At 38.1% G+C, this 19,829-nt stretch overlaps 1 protein-coding gene across 2 annotated transcripts in view; it reads left to right on the top strand.

Annotated features, from left to right (window-relative positions):
• Positions 1-19,484, top strand: part of ADAMTS6 (ADAM metallopeptidase with thrombospondin type 1 motif, 6) — a 134,316-nt gene extending 114,832 nt beyond the window's left edge. For both annotated transcript variants that reach the window (XM_010005365.1, XM_010005364.1), the window contains exons 20-24: positions 2,641-2,770; positions 6,253-6,457; positions 11,881-12,057; positions 15,267-15,423; positions 18,831-19,484. In XM_010005365.1, coding sequence (XP_010003667.1) covers positions 2,641-2,770; positions 6,253-6,457; positions 11,881-12,057; positions 15,267-15,423; positions 18,831-18,940 — 779 coding nt within the window. In that variant the 3' untranslated portion in view covers positions 18,941-19,484. The remainder of the gene's footprint in view (positions 1-2,640; positions 2,771-6,252; positions 6,458-11,880; positions 12,058-15,266; positions 15,424-18,830) is intronic.
• Positions 19,485-19,829: the final 345 nt, after the last annotated feature.

Raw genomic sequence — 19,829 nt, 5'->3', positions numbered from 1 at the left:
CCATCAGAGTTGTTTCTAGGTTGTATATGTCTAGACATAACTACCTAGTAAAATGGGTCTTTTGTAACACATAAAACACATAAACTGAAACTTAGCAAAAAAATGGACGTTGAATGCTTTTCAAAGATGTTATTTTCTTTTTTGCTTATTCGTGTAGATTTGTATATGTAGGATCCTCTTGGAAAAGTCTGCCAGCTTTCTCTTCAGTGGCACCTACTGTTGTCTAGTGTGTCAGCCAGTTACATGTACAAATAGGAGCAAATGGAAGAAGCTGATTGGTTTACCTGGCTTATCTGTAAAACATATGTCACATATTAATCAGTATTTTTTTCATAAATAAAATAATTATTATATTTATGGATAACCTGAGATAATTTGACCTGTGAGATTAATTACAGCCTGATTTAAAGTGTCCACTTTGTGAAGGTTGCGTGCAGCTCCAGTCTAGAAAGAGATACCCCAGCAGCAAAACTCCGAACTCTGGATTTAAGTAGTGCAGTACAATGAAGACTCCAGCATTAGTTATTTTTGGTCTCAGCATTGTTAATGATTTTGAGGTCAGATGAGGAGGCAGTGATTTTGAGGGTTAATGCTAAGTTTTCATCTGCTAAACAGGCATCCTGTAAGAAAGTGCATGTTAAGTGATGAATCCAACTCCTCTCCTGCATGTCAGGAATGTGTATATTACAGTTGAGGATACCTGAAACATTTATAGGCTGGCCCTAGGATCCAGACTGCTGTGTTTTCCTGAGTGTATTTGAATTGAAAAGGCTGTGTTTCTACATGAGGGATAATACCAATATTTTGATTGGATGCCATGACAGTTATCTATCAAACAACAATCCCCTATTGCAGAGTGAAGAGATTTCAGCTGGGAGTACAGCTTCAGAAGGGAAAGGAAAGATTTTATTAATACGCATTCTGGGCCACAGTGCAGCCAGAGACATGAGATTCATGGGGCCCATGGCAGGATGCTAAAAAAGAGATTTAATCTCTAACCAGAAAATAAGGCATTAATCCAGGCGAGGCAGGTATGGATATTTATCCCTAATTTCAAGATTGTTTAGACATGTTACAACAGACAGTAAATGAATAAAAACTAGAAATAATCTACAGACTAGATGCCACAATCTTGCCACCTTAGCTAAATTAACCACTAACTCCCAGCAGTTAGCATGCTCATGGGATTTAGGAATCCCCTCAGGGTGAAAATGGATTGTACCTACTCCTGTATCTGCAGCCTGATGAGGCAGTGCATGACATCCTCAAGACTCATGAAAAAGTTTACTATTTGCCCTGTATCTTTTGCACATAATGTCATGAAGGCGTTGCACGGACCAAACTTTAGGCCAGGTTTGACTCACTGTTGGGATTAAATACTTGAACTCTGTATGGGTCAATTTTAGGGACCAAAGTAGGAGGTTTGATTTTTGTCCATAATGAGTAACAAGAGAAGCAATTGCAAGGTAAGCTGTTTAGCTTGTTTAAAGTGACCAAAAGGACTGCAAATATTTGGTGAAAGAAATCCTATATTTTTTGTGGGATATTTAGTGTCTGAAAAACATATTTATGTAATTAATGTTATTACTGCATGTCTACCTCCTATAAAAGCTTGTCTTAAAATGAAGAGAGGGCTGTAAAGTAAAGTTGGCAGATGTTTGAAGCCAGGATGTTTTAATCCCTATTTAATTGTATGCATTTCACGTTTTGGAAGAAGTTAAATAATTGCTTCTGATTTTAAGAAACTTTCAGGGCTTTTGGCAACTGTTATCATACAAATAATCCTTTTATTTTGGTATTGTGACTACTTATATTAAATAAGAACTGCATATGAGTTGCAGATCCACAGTCGTTTTATGCCAGCAAACATCATGCAGCTTGTTCTAAAAAGAGGGGAGGAGACTGTGTGTTCTTCTCTTTACAACAGTACTGTGAGCTGCACTGTTGTCTTATCAATGGTTCTTTAATGCCTTTCTTAAATTCTATTTTTTAAAAATCAGAAAATCTGCTTAATATGCTACCCACTCTTCCTTATCATGTTGTCTTGGCAGTGATACATCATTATGTTTTGGGAGTAGTATTCACTTCTAAACTGCCTTGTTGATGGTTAACAATGAAAGAGGAGCTGTAAGTGCCAGACGAAATGAGTTATTTGCAGAGACAGACTGCATCTTTCAGAATGAATAATACTTTTATTATTTTAATGAAGAAAATGTTTATAGGATGACATGTATAAATATGCAACACTGTTTCCCAGTATTGCTGCTTTATTTTAAACCAGAGCACATGAACAATAATTCTGCATTGAAGTGTGACCACATTCTATTGGGTGATGTTTTCTTTGGACATTTAAGTGTCTTTTACTAGCAGAGGAGAGTAGACAGAAGATGGATTTTGTGCAATACGCAAATAAAAACAATCTGTTAGTAAATCTATAAATATATTCCCTTTGTTTTTAGAACACAACGTCAATTTAAAATCCTCTCTCAGTGGGCTGGCCTAGAAGTCAAGGCAAATGAGAGATTTATTGTGGTCTGGGGGCATCCAGTCACTCGGAACTCGCACCTCTGCAGCATTCAGCCAATTAAAGTGGTGAGCAAGAAAGATTAATTCCTGGTGTTTGTTTCATTTCATCCCAAGGTGTGCAGAAACAAGAGGTGGTGTGTAAAAGGCTGGATGACAACTCCATTGTACAAAACAATTACTGTGACCCTGACAGTAAGCCTCCAGAAAACCAAAGAGCCTGCAACACTGAGCCTTGCCCTCCTGAGTAAGTCATTAAACACTAAGATGCACATATGTTTTGCATAGATAGAAAAGACTTAGTAATCTATAATGAATCCGGTTGACCAAATATGCATAAAATTCTGATCTAGTATTAGAGTCCTGTCTTATCAGACAGGATATTTAGTTTTGGGTTTTGGTTTTGGTTTATTGTTCTTCTGGAATCAGTTATGGAAAATGCATACTGACCTAGAGGAGGTCTGATTTGACTGAGGAACAGTGGTGTTTAAACTACACAAGCAGCTCAGACATTGTAAGTAAAAAGACAGTAGCAAAGCAGTTTCCTAGAGTCTTAAGTGTCAGATGTGATGAATAATGCTTGGAGTAGAAGTGGGGACCATTCTTAAGGCACCAATGACACAGGAATCTTGACGTGAGACTGGATTTGACATAGATATTTATAATACATACTAAATACTTGCCATATTTTAAAGTACATTATATAAAAATGGGGGTTGAAGTCTTCGTGTAAGAAATGGAAAACAAACCATTTATTAATAATTGTTTTGTCCAGCAGCTTTCTTTACAGGGTACTCAGTGTTGTGGACTAGTGCTGTGTGCCTTTAGGCTTAGGTGCCTACTTGGTTACATCTGTTTAGTTTTATTTTTAAAGATAGCTGTGTGCTATATATTGGAAAGATAATTAAAACCACAGCAGCTCATTTATTCAAAAATGAAATTTGGCAAGGATGTGTAGCATAATATAATCTTACTACAAAAGCTGTTAAGAAACAGTTGTGAGATTTTTCACAAGAAAATAATTTCAGCAAATGCAGAACAGGTTCTTCTTATGTTTTGAGACAAATAAATATGTGGGAAAAGTGGAAGAGATAAAACTGTTCATTGATTCATGAGCGCTGGTTAGTTTAAATTTGGTGATAGTCTTTATCTATATTCCAATTGGTCATGGAAATCATTAATGCTGATTAAATGTAGGTAGCACAATAAAGAAATACTGTGGTCTCTTTAAGATGTCCCTTAGAAACTGTTAAATTGTAGCATGAAGGACACCAGAAGGAATGAGACAAGACTATAATGAACTAAATCCCAGCAGGTCTTCATGAAGCCAGTTTCTTTCTGGAGTATCAACTGCTTCCCTGGCATGGTTACTGGTTGCAGGAAGGCAGAGCAGTGTCTTCTACCACTTACGCCCCCTGTGTCATGTACATACTCATTTGACATAAGCAGATGTGGAGCCATTACACTGCTCTCTCCTTGAGTGTGTTTGAATGTGAATGTGCTTTCTCACAAGCATGTCTAAAGTAGAACTAAGTAATTGTCCCCACAGTCTATTTGTAAATACACGTTTACCTTGCAGGGATACGCACTAGAATTCTGTTTGGATGACACTGCCTAGCATGGCTGTAAATGCAGTGTCTAAGCTGTCACATCATGCACAGAGAGCAGAACCTGGGAAGTGGCCTATCCATTCCTTTGTGTGGCTTAGCTACTAACAAATTTGCTCTTTATAAAGTAGTGTTAACATCGTTATTCCAAACTAGCTAATGTGTATTTTTGGCATTGATGTTATTTTAAAAAAAACAACAACAAACAAGGAAGAAAAAAACCCAACACAACAAAACCAAACAAAAAAGCCCAACAAACAACTCCACAAAGCACGACATACCTGTATTCTCCATCCAGTGCAGCAGGGACACTGATGTACATGGTGAAATGCAAGTCATCAAGATTCAGAAAGTACCATGTGTTAATCAGCATCTGCTTGAATGTGTCAGAGCAGTTCAGCCCACATCTGCCTCGATTCTGATGTTGCTCATAAGATGAATACAAAGGTCGAAAGGGTTCTTGATTCTTGATCCTGTAGGTAGTCTTGAAAAAGACTGTTTAAATAATGGATGGTTACCCAAAGAAGTTTGGCCTGTTTGTCTGGAAGATATATCACCCAATTAGACTTACTCTTCATACAGAGTAGCCAAATACTTTCTTTTTTAATTAACACATTTCCACTTTTCTTGTGTTACATACCAAAAGTTCTGAAAATGTTACTCTTCCTAACTGAACACCAGTTACATCATTCCTGTTGTCCCTGGGCAGCAGCAAAGACTGTTTTTTCACAGTATTTTGTTTGTTATGACAGTTGCAGATTTCAATAAATTTTTCAGGTAACTCTCATAGTTCTGTGAATGACTAATAATATAGTCTTCTCATACAGAATAAACATAAAAGGTACCTTAAGCAAATCTAAGTACCAACTAAAAATTGACATTCCAGCCTCTCCAAAGCTCTGAAGAGCTTCTAATTCTCCCTGCTGTCGCAAAAGCATAAAGTTTGGTGTCAAAGAATCACAAATAAATTCTCTTCTGCTGGAAAACTAATGACAGAATATGGCATATTTGTTTGCACCTCTGCATTGATCTAGGTTCATATTAGAATTTATTACATGTTCTACAACACAAGACAGGAAAGCAGCACATATTTTTTTTGACAGAAGGTTCAGAAAATGACTGGTTTTATGAGCTTGCTCCAAGCATACCTCCAGGAACATTCACAATGACTGATATGCTTGGCATTTTTGGCATATTTACCCAACATGTGGTAGCATACTAGACTTCATCCTTTGCAAGGATGATTCAGGCAAATGTATCTAATCAACATGAAAGATTGAAGACCAAGTGTGCTCAACGATGTAAAGAGATATTTCCAGCGAACTGAGCTACATTTACCAGTAGAAAAAACAAAAACAAAAAAAAACAATTACAGCCAGATTAACAGCACTTTAATCTCTGCAACAACACAAAGTAATCTAAATATACTGTATAAATTCTGTCTTCTACTACGTGCATGCAGACACTCAGGAGTTCCATGTAGAAGCTATCATGCAGTGCTTTAAATTTTTAAATATTTGTTGAGGTCATTTGTTTATGTGATAAGTTCATGTTTTCCTGGTGTTTGCTTTACTTTAATAAATAAGAATATTTTGCATTTCATTATAGCCTTTTATAAAAATGTTTTAAAGTGTTTCATAATCAGATGAGAACTCTCAGAAAGCTCAATTTTGAGATATTTCTTTTTTGTAATGATACTAGAGAGGCAACCATCTTTGCTTTTAACTTGTGCTGTAACCTACAGCAGTGGCTCCCAAACATTTCCAGTTGCAACCACTTTCAAATAAATAATTTCGGGCAAGTCTAGTACAAGTGTACTTAAACAGCTGCAGTTTTGTCAGGCTCAACACTTTTTTCAAACTATTATAGCCTAGCCTGGAAATGGCTGCTCTGGAAAAAATACAAAGTTGTATTATTATTGGAAGATGCAATTGCAATGAGGCATAAATTAAAATGTTCAGTAAAAAGGCCCATAAGTTTCTACTTTACTTCACTGTGAATAAGCCTATTGTTAACAAAGATTTAGGTTTAGTAATTTAAACTATTTGGATTCAGGGTTTGTGCAATTACCTACTCTGTTTCTGAAATGCAGTAACTGAGTCTCCTAACTTTTTCTATCCAGGTGGTTTATAGGAGATTGGTCAGAATGCAGTAAGACCTGTGATGGAGGAATGCGTTCACGAACAGTTCTCTGTATAAGAAAGATTGGACCTTCTGAGGAGGAGACACTGGACAATACCAACTGTTTAACACACCAGCCCATTGAGAAAGAGCCCTGTAACAATCAGTCCTGTCCCCCACAGTGGGTTGCTTTGGACTGGTCAGAAGTAAGAAAGTTTTGGTGTGTTAAGTCATGGAGAAAAGAACTCTGACTACTGAATATTAGTACATTTTTTATCACTGCTTGCTAAGTAAACAATTAATAAGAAATTAAAAACCTGATGTATTTAGCACTGAAGCAGTTTTTTCTTTATTCTTTGCTTCTACGTTGTCAGTTCTGTTTTTCTGTCAAATAATTATGACCCCACCCTTTTTTTTTACTTACTAGAAAAATTGTAAAGTATCATTTAAAGCAGTAATAGAAAAAAAATAGAATAGACTGCTGTAGAGTCCGTTGCTTTTTGAACAGGCAAATAGCTGGATGATAGAGATGGTGGGTTTACAATATCAGAAGCCAGAATAAACTGCATTTTTTTTTCTGAAGCAACCATGCTGATGTACAGCATCACCTTTCTTAGCAACATTGCTCACGAGGTAGTCTGAAAGCTAGTATTCTTTTAATAAAGAAATTGCATATTTCATTAAGTATGCCAAGCTTATACTGTATCTAGTACTGATGCAGGTATTAGATTTTAAAGATGCAAACTAGTGCAGATGAAAGGAAAGGCTACATTTGAATTGCACTGCATCACAATGCACATGAGGGTGCAAAAATGTTTGTGTACTTTTCCAGATCCTTGCTGTCATGGACTCCCATCTCACCATTCTTTTTATCCCAAAGTACCCTTTGGAGTACTTCACAATTTAGCATTTGCTGAGTTTCCATGTCTCTATTCTTGCTGTGAAAAGCAGCTGTATCATATCATTGCTTTCATAAATCAATTAAACTGTGTTTTGAAATCAGTTAATTTTGGGATTTGTCACACTATTCCTTGGAAAACTACTCCTGAACTTCAATCTTTGAACTGCAAGTAGTGTTCTAATGCTCTAGTTCCATGTTGCTTTTATACCTGTTTGCTTTTGTTATCTAAAACAGCCCTACTTCCTTTCCAGATATTATTCATCAGAAACAATTAATCTTGATCACATTCTGCTTTCATGTTTCAGTTTGAAATTATCTCTTGAGGAATATGTTACTAGAGTTAAGGGTATATAATAGCCCAGAGGAGTTTTTTACATATGCCTCATTTATTTGTTTCCTGCCTCTACTAAAAAAACCCTAAATAAGTTTGTTCTGTTCCTATTACACGTTTATTATGTAAAGTCATCTTACACTCTGTTAATGGATTCAGACATTTATCCTTTTTTAATTTCTTGTGGGTTTTTTTGGTGTTCTGTGTGGTTGGTTTTGTTTGTTTGTTTGTTTGTTTGTTTGTTTGTTTTTAATGAACACTCTTGTGTGTCAGACTGCCAAAATTATTTTAATTTCAATTATTGTTGTCTTCATGGTCATCCAGTTCTTTCTGCAGAGCATAGAACAGTAGCATCAAAGTTAGTTAGTTACCTGTGCTATTTACTAGTTCCATTAATTTCAGAAACACTGAACAACTGAAACTGCTTTTGTATGAACATCTTTAAGTAGACTAGAAAGAGATATGAATGGGATCAGTCTTACAACTGATCCTAGAAGGTCTTTAGAGATCTGTGAAATCCTAACTCAGTTGTCATCCCTCTTTCAAATACTTTACCAAAGCCCAGGTAGATTAGAACTTGCTCTACTTGCTTTGTCTAAAAAAATGAGAACTATTAGCTTAAACTGGAATGATCTACCAGTGATATACCCCTGATAAATTTTATCCCGTTTTCTGTGTACTTGCTTGCCTTTAAACAGTCTTTCATTCAAAGTGAATGATAAATGACCATACACTATAAAGAAGGCTGTGCCCATAGTTCCAGAGCCCTGGAACAGGCTGCCCAGGGAGGTTGTGGAGTCTCCTTCACTGGAGACATTCAAAACCCACCTGGACACGTTCCTATGTGATGTACTCTAGGTGACCCTGCTCTGGCAGGGGGGTTGGACTAGATGATCTTTCAAGGTCCCTTCCAACCCCTAAGATTCTATGATTCTATGATTCTATGATAGTTAAATTGATTGCTTCTGTGCACAGATACTTAAAGCTCCAAAAGTCTCCGGAAAATGGACTCCGGAAATTCAAATCATAAAGAAGCAAGGCTACTAGCGTCTCTGTGGGCACCCATAGAAGTGGTACAGTACAGCTGTTACTATAATTTGTTAATATGGGTAGTAGAGTTCATTGAGTCATAGAATAGTTGAGGTTGGAAGGGATCTCTCAATCATCTTGTCCAATCCCCCTGCTCAAGCAGGGCCACCTAGACCCAGTTAGGACCGTGTCCAGACAGCTTTTTAATATCTCCAAGGATGGGGACTCCATAAGCTATTAGTAAATAATAGTTAAAGAATTATGGCAGTATTTAAAAGTAGTAATATCTACACATTAAGTTGCAGTGCTGTGAGCTGCCATGGAAACTTGTTAATTATTAATGTTAATAATTAGATATATGTTGTCTATATCCTATTGCCTCCTTGAGACATTGGTCAGTAATACATCATCCTTAGAGCTATCAACATTGCCAAGCCCATAAGAGGCTTGAACAACTATTTAAGGCCGTCATATTCAGCATTTTATACAGCAGGTGAATGTTGTAATTTTGAAGCAATGTAATACTGATACAAATATTCAAGGTCTGTAATGGTATTCAATCAGGATTGTGAAAAAGTGCCAACTTCTTTCTGGTATTAAGTATGCCTGTTGTAGCTTGGCAAACTGTCTTGGCTGATGATACCATTTTAATGTAAAGACTGTTCAGCGTTCCCAGAAATACAAGTTGTTCAAATCCCTACAGTGATATACATATAAGCATACACTTATTTCTATATATGTTTATATGTGTATTATTTATATAATTGTGTGACAGAAGCATGAAAATTAATCTTAGTGTCAACTCAATAGCTGAGCTTTGACCGAATTATAATAATATTATGCTGCCCATCGTTAATGACTTCTTTTATACTTTTCCAGATAATAAAGTAAACCAGCAAAAAAAATTTTAGGATTTCCAGAGAAGAGCCTTATCAAATAAGCGCGTTTACTTTGCATTCATATTACTGTTAGTCACGACTTCCTTTGAGTGAGTGAGAAGTCTCGGAGCCTTTAGTAACGGACGACACTTTTTCCTGTTTTTCTTTGGGTATTTTGTCTTAACATTTGCTTTGGAGACATAAATTTTTTGTTAAATTCTGATTTTTTTTTTGGTGATTCAGTATTATTGTAGGCAACCAATTTCCTTACTTCTGCAGACAGGGTGTAGTTCATCTTACTTAGTGGAATTCTGACTGACTTAAAAAATATAGGGTTTTTAATAGATGTTTTCTTCCACTAACAATAGCGGAAAGATTTTTCTCAGATGGCAGCTTAGACATAGATAATGTGTTTTCAGTCAGGACTAAGAAACAGGTGCATCTAACCCCAAGCATAGGCACACTGGGTTTTGACATTTCTTCAGAGGTCCTTTCAAACTTGTCTTTTTTCTGTTTGTTTTTGACAGAACGCTCGGTCACTGAGAAGAGGAGATTGAGCACAAGTTTTTTTTTTAAGCACTCAGCTAGAAAGGGGAACTTGCTTCTAGTTCTTGCTTAAAAGCCATGCATTTCACATGAAATATTTGTGGGAAAAAAATACATGCATGCCATGGGATTTCTTCCAGAACTGAGGAGTCATGGTCATGATGCTGAAGACCTCATGTATTTGTTGTCACTCTGTTTTGGTCTCTATTTAGCATTGTTAGTTTTATTGCAGTTCACCCAGAGAGGTAGAGATCTTTCTCTTACTTCCCTCCTTCCCTTAGTTTTCTAGCAGGCAGGTCCTTGAGGTACACAAGATTTGGGGTTAAAGCCCCTTCAGTATGAGGACGATTGAACCTGACCATTTTGTATCAGAATTTTATACAGTGAACTACTGTAGTAAATTAGGAGGCAATACCTTGATGGCATAAAATAGGAAAGTAAAGGTTAAATTTTAAAGTGATTATATACACATTTTGCAATTCTGGATTACGAGCTCCTAATGGAGGACTTACTTTGCAGCTCAATTTAAGATCCTAAATCAAAGTAGAGATAACATTTAGGAAAAACCTGTCTGTCCTGTATAGACTAGTTTAGGTGGCTCTCACTGAGAGATTTTCTTTCTTATCATGTTTTGAGGCATATACACTTTTTTTAACATATAGGGAACATCTATACCATATATAGTACTGTGGAACTGTTTTAAAATTTGAGTTAGGCAGAGATGTTTCAGGATTAGGCACACAACAGTAAAGTTAGGATCAATCACACATTTTTTTTTAAAATGTGTCCTAGGGGGTTTTCTTTTTCCCCCCATGTGGGGAAATCGTGACGTGTGGAAGGCCTTTGGTGTGTGACCTCTTGAATATTGCTTCAGTGCCACATAGTATTATTTCCCAGATAATGTTTTGTCTTTACAGCTGTTTTCATATGAAAGGCAGTTCCACTCTTGACAGGTTTAGCATAATCTGTATGTGTGGTTTATGCTATCAGAAGCTGATTCTGGTCCAAATACTGCAGAAATACTTATGGAACAAAGGATAGCACACCCATCGGGAATTCTAAAACTGTGCTTGCAAAATCTCCCAGTTGGATATTAAAGAGGGATGGATTTGGGAAAGGTCTTGAGTTTTAATTTTGTTAGCAATTGTCTCTTCCCCATTCTGCGGTTGTAAATGACAGTTCATGTTCAGTAGCAAAAAGGAAGGAAAAGGGAAGGGAGAACCAATATGAAGAAAGAGGAGAAAAAGCAGAGGTCATCAGACCTTTTTTTTCAAATTACTGTTTTATTATGTGCTTGCTGTTGGAATGAGCTGAGGAGTGATAAAAGGAGGTAAAAAAAGAACTGTGTGAAAACAGAATACAGACAGAGGAGGAGAGAAAAGCATGCATTGCAGGAGAGGGTACAGCATTTTTGTCTCAGTAGTCTGGTTTCTCTGGAGTCTAGTAAAGCATTTATCTTCCCATATGTTTATTGAGGGAAATGTTCGTTGTAGCTCAGCAGTCTGTAAGTGAGGTGGAGAAAGACTATACTAAGGTGAAATTAATAACAGAGTTCTACTTTCATGTCTGAAATGCACACTTGGGTTTGTTTCTTAATAGTGCTATATGTGGCAGACCTCTCTGCTTTGCAGTGAAGTGTGTTTCTTAAACCTAACCTAAAGGCTTTACATGTACAAGTAAATAATAACATCACAGCCTTAATATAAATAGCAAAGAAAATCTACTTCCATCAAACTAAAACTTACAAAAACTTGAACTTAATAAAGCAATCATCAGTCAGCTTGTTTGTGTTTCAAAACACTGTAAAATTATAATTGTGATTATAGTTTGATTGTAAGACTATGAATATATTCTCCTGTTTTCTGAAATAGCGTTTCTGGCACTTTTTTTTACTTCCTACTTAACTTCTCATTATTTATTTATATAAATGTGGTTTTTTTTCAGTGCACACCAAAGTGTGGCCCAGGATTCAAGCACCGAATTGTTCTGTGCAAAAGCAGTGATCTTTTAAAAACCTTCCCAGCTGCACACTGCCCAGAGGAGAGCAAGCCGCCCGCCCGCATCCGCTGCAGCTTGGGCCGGTGTCCTCCTCCTCGCTGGGTTACTGGAGACTGGGGACAGGTAAGACAGCTCATACGAGTATTTATTGCTGTTAGTCTCCTACACATTAGCACCTTCTAAGGATAAAATGTTGCTGGAAATGGATAAAGCATGGTTCCCACGGCTGAAACAAAAGCTCCTCACCTCTTCGACTCAGTTTGAAGTGTGATTCTGAGATACAGTTGTCTGCTAAATGGTGAAGGGTTTTCTGACAGCAATCTATTTTCTGTATGCATTTGTTAAAAAATTAAGTAGTCCTTCTTACAGTTTTATTTTGGAAGGCAATTTTGGGATACAGCAATTCGCAAGGTTGAGTTTTTTTAAACACATGTAATTTCCTTGAGAAACATCATGGAAATACAAGGCAAATTCTGATTTTAGTGAGAGAGTAGACCAGAAAAACTATGAAATCTATGTAATTTTGCATAAATTATGCTGAATTGCCAGGAACTAAATTGTTACAGGATAGGATGGATAGTGCTGCCACTATGCAATGTTTCTAAATATGACATACCAAGTCTCAGGAGGAGTGTCCAAGGGAACTGGGCTTGTTCAGTCTGGACAAAAGGAAGCTGAGGGGAGAACTTATAGCTCTCTAAAACTACCTGAAAGGAGGCTGTAGCCAGGTGGGGTTGCTCTTCCAAGAAACTAGCAGAGGACAAGAGGAAGTGGTTTCAAGTTGTGCTAGGAGAGGTTTAGGTTAGGTATTAGAAGAAACTTCTTCACTGAAAGGGTAAGAAAACGTGGCTGCCCAGGTGGTTGAGTCACCGTCTCTGGAGATGTTTAAAAGACCTGTAGATGTGGTGCTGAGGGACATAGCTTAGCACTGGACTTGGTAGAGTTAGGTTAACAGGTGGACATTATGACCTTTAAGTAGAATTTTCCAACCAGGATGATTCTGTGATTCTGAATGTCCTTCCTTCTTTCTTGAAGTTTTTACAACTCAGTGATGTTTTAGAAATCATGAATGTATGTTTCAGTTTCTAAGTTTTATGTGTCATTTGCCACTAATGAAAATAAAACACTTTAGCTTAACTTATCAGGGGGCAATAGTTTGTGGTGTAACAGCCAAGTAGACTTTTCTTTTATGGTAGTTGTACAGATGTGCATTTATCTTAAATTGTTATTGTACTAACCCCACTGCTTTAGTTACAGAATTTTAAAATTTTTTGAAACAGCAAAGCGTTTTTGTTTGAAAGATAGTTTCCTTTTTCCTTGAAAATATGCACTTAAAGTCAGACATGATATATAAAACTGTAAATTATTTTCTTATACTTCAAATCTGAACTGTTCAGGCACCTAAAATTGCATTATGTTCTATTTTCTTTGGAAGACAAATGCTTGCAATATAATGTTAGAAAAGAAAAGTTCTAGACTACTTTATGAAAATTATATTTTGCATGAATCACATCTCTTCATATGCCTGTCTTCAACATTTGTTCCTGTGTGCTATTCGTGATTGTTTTCCTGTTAACTTGTTTTATATAATTATGGAATCATAGAATGGTTAAGGCTGGAAGGGACCTTGAAGATCATCATGTTCCAACCTCCCTGCTATGAGTAGGGACACCCCACACTAGACCAGGCTGCACAAAGCCTCATCCAACCTGGTATTAAACACCTTCAGGGTTCCTGTAGGGCCCTTCAGCTACTGGAAGGCTGCTAAGCGGTGTCCCTGTAGTCTTCTCTTCTCCAGGCTGAACAGCCCCAACTTTCTCAGCCTGTCTTCATAGCAGAGGTGCTCCAGGCCTTTGATCATCTTGGTGACCCTTCTCTGGACCCTCTCCAAGAACTCCATGTCTTTCCTGTGCTGAGGGCACCAGAACTGTACACAGCATTCCTGGTGGGGTCTGACCAGGGCAGAGCAGAGGGGCAGAATCACCTCCCTGGCCCTGCTGGCCACACTTCTTTTGATGCAGCCCAGGATGTGTTTGGCTCTCTGGGCTCCAGCACACACTGGCAGGTCATGTTGAGCTTCTCATCTACTACCACCCCAAGTCCTTCTCCTCAGGACTGCTCTCCAGCCATGCTCCCCCAGCCTGTATTTGTGCCTGGGGTTGTGCCAACCCAGGTGCAGGACCTTGCACTTGGCCTTGTTGAACTTCATGAGTGGGCACTGGCCCACCTCTCCAGCCTGTCAAGGTCCCTCTGAAAGGCATCTCTTCCCTCTTGGGTGTCAGCCACACCACAGAGCTTCGTATCATCAGCAAACTTGCTGAGGACAGACTCAATCCCACTGTCCATGTCTCCAAGAGAGATGCTAAACAGCCCTGGTCGCAGTACTGACCCCTGAGGGGCACCACTCGTCACCTGCCTCCATTTGGACATTGAGCCACTGACCACCACTCTCTGGGTGTGGCCATCCATCCAATCTCTTATCCACCAAGTGGTCCATCTGTCAAATCCATGCCTTGTTAGTTTGGAGACCAGGATGTCATGTGAGACAGTGTCAAACACCTTGCACAAATCCAGGCAGATGACATCAGTTGCTCTGCCACCTTCCACTATCTCTGTAGCCTTGTTGTAGAAGGCCACCAGACTGGTCAGGCATGATTTGCCCTTAGTGAAGCCATGTTGGCTATCACCAATCACCTCCTTATTTTCCATGTGCCTTAGCAGACTTTCCATGTTCTTCCAGGCACAGAGGTGAGACTGACCAGCCTGTAGTTCCCTGGGTCTTCCTTTTCCCCCCTCTTTAAAAGCAGGGGCTATGTTCCCTTTTTCCCAGTCAGTGGGAACCTCACCAGACTGCCATGACCTCTCAAATATGATGGACAGAGGCTTAGCAACTGCATCCACCTGCTCCCTCAGCACCCATGGGTGGACCCCATCAGGTCCCATAGACTTGTGCACTGTCAGGTTCTTTAGGTGGTCACAAACCTGTTCTCCTGCAGTGGTGGCTGCTTCATTCTCCCAGTCCCTGCTTTCACCTGCTGTGGCCTTTGCAACGAGGCTGGAGCACTTACCAGAGAAAACCAATGCAAAGAAGCCATTGAGAACTTCAGCCTTCTCAATATCCTGCATAGCTAGGTCGCCTGTTTCCTTCAGGAGAGGACCTACATTTTCCTTGGTTGTCCTTTTATCCCAACATACCTATAGAAGCTCTTCTTAATTGCTTTTTATATCCCTGGTGAGATTTAATTCTATCTGGGATTTGGCTCACTTGACCTGATCTCTAGTTTAAAAACTTGATCCAAGTTGATTTACTTTTTAAACTCTCTTATTTTTAGTGTTCTGCACAGTGTGGTCTTGGGCAACAGATGAGAACAGTACAGTGCCTCTCATACACTGGACAAGCATCCAGTGAGTGTCCAGAAACAGTTAGACCTCCATCAATGCAGCAGTGCGAAAGTAAATGTGACAGTACTCCCATTTCCAACACAGAAGGTAAGTTTGCCATCTTAATATAATTTATTCTGGAAACAGTAGAGTGGTGTGCTCAGTATTACTGCATTAATTCATTAGTAAAAGTCTACATGACATCATCTCTCAGACTGTGATTGAATTTTTTATACTTATTTTCTAATTAGTAATTGTAGTTAAAGAAGATTAAGTCAATAGAAAGCTAAACACAGGTTGTTTTTATAAAAAACACTCCCCAAAAAATAGAGCCTAAGTCTGAATGCAAGTAGCACAAACTGAGGATTTGGAGAATAATGTGCATGTATTGAACATTTTCTGCCTTGAAGAATCCTCTTGGACACATGTCTCTTAAGTTAGTAAAGTGTTAGCCTTTAAACAGAACATCATCTTTTTCAGGTGCAGTGGGATGTGAACTGTGTATGTCATCAGTTTTGGCATTTCAGCGAAGGGATGAGATCTCTCAGGGGGATCTTGGGGGTGCATGTGCAGAGCATACCTGCTCACACACACTGAGTATGTCCACATGCCACCAAGTAGCAGTGCCTTGTGTTTTGGGCCCCCCTGTGGGGCAAAATCAAAGTCAGCAACAAGGCATTGGTTTGGAGCAGAGTCAGACTACCTGAGTCAATTCCCGTCCTATTTCAAATGCCAGCAAAGCTCCTGATTCCTGTCACTTGCCAAACTCCCATGCTCACAGCCTGTGGAACCCGTTGACCAATTTCTGGACAATTTAGTTTTGCATTCAGGGTTATTTTTTTCTCTTAAGTATGTATGTCTGCTGAATCTAGGCTGCTAAAAGCCATCTGAAACTTTACCTTAAAAACTGTTTATCTATTTTAATGTAATTTCAGTTTTCATTGTATTTTGTGTGATACATCTTCATAGTTTCTTTAGCTGACAGCACAGTGACATTCTGTGATTTTATTAGTGTAACATGATAATATTGTCTCATCTAGCCACACAGTTCAGGAAGGGAGAGTTTAATTCTTGTAGCTTACTGAAACTTATTAATGGTAGTTACCAGGAAAAAAAAAAGAACTCTGCTAAACCTCTTCCATGCAACCACAGCCCTGTGAAGAATAGGCTACTTCATCATCCACCATATCTATTTCAAAACTGATTTTTAAAACAGAAGCTGTGGGCAACTTCTGTCCAAATGGCATTGGCAGAACATGGTCCAGTTTTACTTAAGAGGAAGAATAACTTTGAATCAGGAAATCGGATAATTTCAAATCCTACTTTTAGCAAAAATGCAGTTAGTGGCTTTACCTGTGTTTAACTAAATATAATATGTATGAGGGTTATTTTTGGGATTGAGTGAGCTTTTTATATCTTGTCAAGATCAAGTGAAACTTTTTATTCCTCACTGCATTTATAATTCACCATCTGTCTCTCCTATATTTCCAGTCTTCACAAATGCAAGGACCTGAAATATTTCTGCAAGATATTTGACCTCTTTTGGAAAGAGTTTTTGAAACTCACTGAAACACAGAAACCATGTGCAGTTGTTGATAGAGAAATATGTCTGTTTCAATGAGCTACCCCCCAATGTCTTTTTCTCCTGGCATCCAATTCTGTGCCTAAATGGATAACTGAAAAATAAAACATTGGGTAGATGGAGTTAAAAAATAAAATAAATGGAAGGACTATATGTATATATGTTAGTCAAATTAAATAATGTCATGACCTCTACTAGCTAAAAGCATGCATATGGCCATTATCAGAAACACCATTCAGTACAGAACCTGAATTTTGGCCTTACTGATGCTTTCCTAGGTTCAAACATTAAAAATTCTCATCTGCCCTTAACTTGCTACTGCAGTATGTTTGCAGCATGAACACACTCTCTGTAACTGTGTCAGATTTTCAGAGAAAAAATAATGTATTCAGAGATTGTATGTAAAAGAAAGACAAAAAGGAATGGCTTAATGCTTGTACATGGTGTGTTTCACTATTACTTTTTTCTCACCTATTCGGGCTGTTTTGCCTTTTGTCCCTTTCATATTTGGCTTACAGACGTCTTGGAGTCAAGGACTGTTCTGTGAGGCCTCAGAGCAACAACACCAGGCCTCCATTCTTTGCTTCTAGATGTCAAATCTATGCAAAATACAATAATGGCCGAAGTTCTACTAGTTCATCTTTTTAATTCACATTTTCTTTATATCTGTTGTAATTTGAGAAAGATGGTAGGACAAAGCCAATATAAAACGCAACATTAGAAGAGTAAAAACTTATATCATTTTTTTGAAACAAATTACTTTCTGATAAATTATTTTTAATTTCTTTCTTACCATCACTTAATTTTTATAATTCAAATTTGTAGGGGTTATTTTTTTCTCCATATACATCTCTTCCATCTTCCTACACTAGAAGCAGAGATCCTTGCCAAAGTCCTATTGTAATATCAGTCTGGAAGGATTTGTGCAAATGCTTTTAACTAAAAATCCACTATCGGGCATCTGTCACAATATTGACTCCAGTGCAGAGGAAATCTGTAGCAGCAACATCTGAGCTGTAGAACCTGAGTGTACCCTTGATCTTTCAATCAGAACAAGAACTGGACATGGGTCAAACTATTCCATTCCCTATTCCTACCTTGTTTCTGCAGAAATGAAACTGAGCCAGAGGAGAACCACAGCATATTCCAGAAGTGCTCCTTTAATATATTTCCACAAGTCACTTTTGATGCAACCTGTGTGGGGTAGGAAGGAAGGAATCTTTCCTCTGTGTGGCTGAGCCCTTGTTCTCCGTTCATGGGAGAGTAACCTGCCAGTGGGATGAGAGCTGCTGAGGCAGTAAGCCCAGCATAGTGGGAAAACACAGCTGTGGAAAAAATCTCTCATATGTCTACTGCATGCCTAAAAATGGCTTTTCCTCCTGCATAAAAGAAATCGTGGATGTGTGGAACCAAGCCTAAAGTATAATCCACTGTTCAGTCCAGTCACTGTACTCACACTGTTGGTGCATTTATTCATAACACTCATTGTTTTCTCCATCCCTGTTAGCTGCAATGCACATTCTATGTCATTGATTCTTACACGTGCAAAGGCATGATCCCAAATAGTGTGAATCATGTTAGATTTTGGATAACCTCTCATGGAGGGATAGAATAACTCCTGAGAAAGAAGCTATAAAAGTATAGTAAGAAAATCACTCACATTTCCTAGCTGTCTGAAGTGATAATTTATACCAATAAATGATAGTTCTTCCAAGACAAAGTGGGCACACTTCTAAATGTCTAGGAGAGAAGCCTTGCAAACATTTTTTTGGGGGGGTTTAAAATACATTATGTGCAGTAGACTGGACTAGAAGAGTAGTTAAAAAAGGGCAAGGTGAATGCATAGAAATGCAGTGTGTTAAATGTAAAATTTTCTTTGTATTTCAATTTTTATTTTTTTTCTCTCTCTCTCTTTCATGCTGTTAATAATTAGAGTGCAAAGATGTGAACAAAGTGGCATATTGCCCACTGGTGCTGAAGTTCAAGTTCTGCAGTCGAGCATACTTCAGACAGATGTGCTGCAAGACCTGCCAAGGACACTGACCCACAGCAAGCACAAGAATGTGCCTTGTTACTATCGTTGCGGAAGAGTGTCCATCGAGGAGAGCCACACAGCGGAGTGAGATTGACGTCCTTGCAAATGCATTACCCTGTGGAAAACGTAACCACTGGTCAGCCCCAGCTGACAGGATTTCAATATTATTTTAACTTCTGTGAAGTGGGATTTATTAATTCAAAGTGCTGGACACAGTATAAGGAGGGCATGCCAAATTGGAAAGATCCACACAACACATATAGAATAGCTTACTGTGGAACATTTGTGTTCTTTTGACTAAATCAAATAGTCTGTTTACCTCCTTGGACCATTAAAATAATTTTTATTATGGACTTAGCAATGACACTGAATCCATTTGTATTTAAAGCTGTTTCAAATGTAGCTGTTATGACTTGGTCTACTATGGAAGTAAAGAAGAATCAAAAAAATGTTAAGTCATAGCTTAAAAATGTTAACTATTTTATCTCACAACACAGCACCACAATTTAAATTATAAAATGAGCTTGGAAATGTTATTTAAGGAGCAGAAATTTAAAAAAAAAAAAAAAAAGAGTATTTTTCCTTCATTCCACCTAATTCCCTTTGGAGTAATCCATATTTCCTGAACACTGCTTTGAGCCATACATGAAGCTATACTAAACAGAACAATCATGAGGGACTTAGTTGTAAGAGGTGCAACAGTTATCGCAGTGGTGTATTGAATACAAGTGTGCTATGAAACAAAACGAAATCTGTGTTGCAGGTTTATAGACATCTTACCATTGTACAAGTGAAGCTGAGATTTCCACTGAAAGGGAACATATTTAGTATCACAGAGGAGGGAGATTTCAACAGTGGTAAAGACCATATTGCCAGCTCCTTCACTACTACCATACT

The sequence above is a fragment of the Chaetura pelagica genome, unplaced genomic scaffold (assembly GCF_000747805.2).
Source record: "Chaetura pelagica isolate M959 unplaced genomic scaffold, ChaPel_1.0 scaffold37, whole genome shotgun sequence".
Lineage (NCBI taxonomy): Eukaryota > Metazoa > Chordata > Aves > Apodiformes > Apodidae > Chaetura > Chaetura pelagica.
The sequence above is the reverse complement of the archived record's forward strand: the minus strand, read 5'-3'. Positions and strand labels throughout refer to the sequence as shown.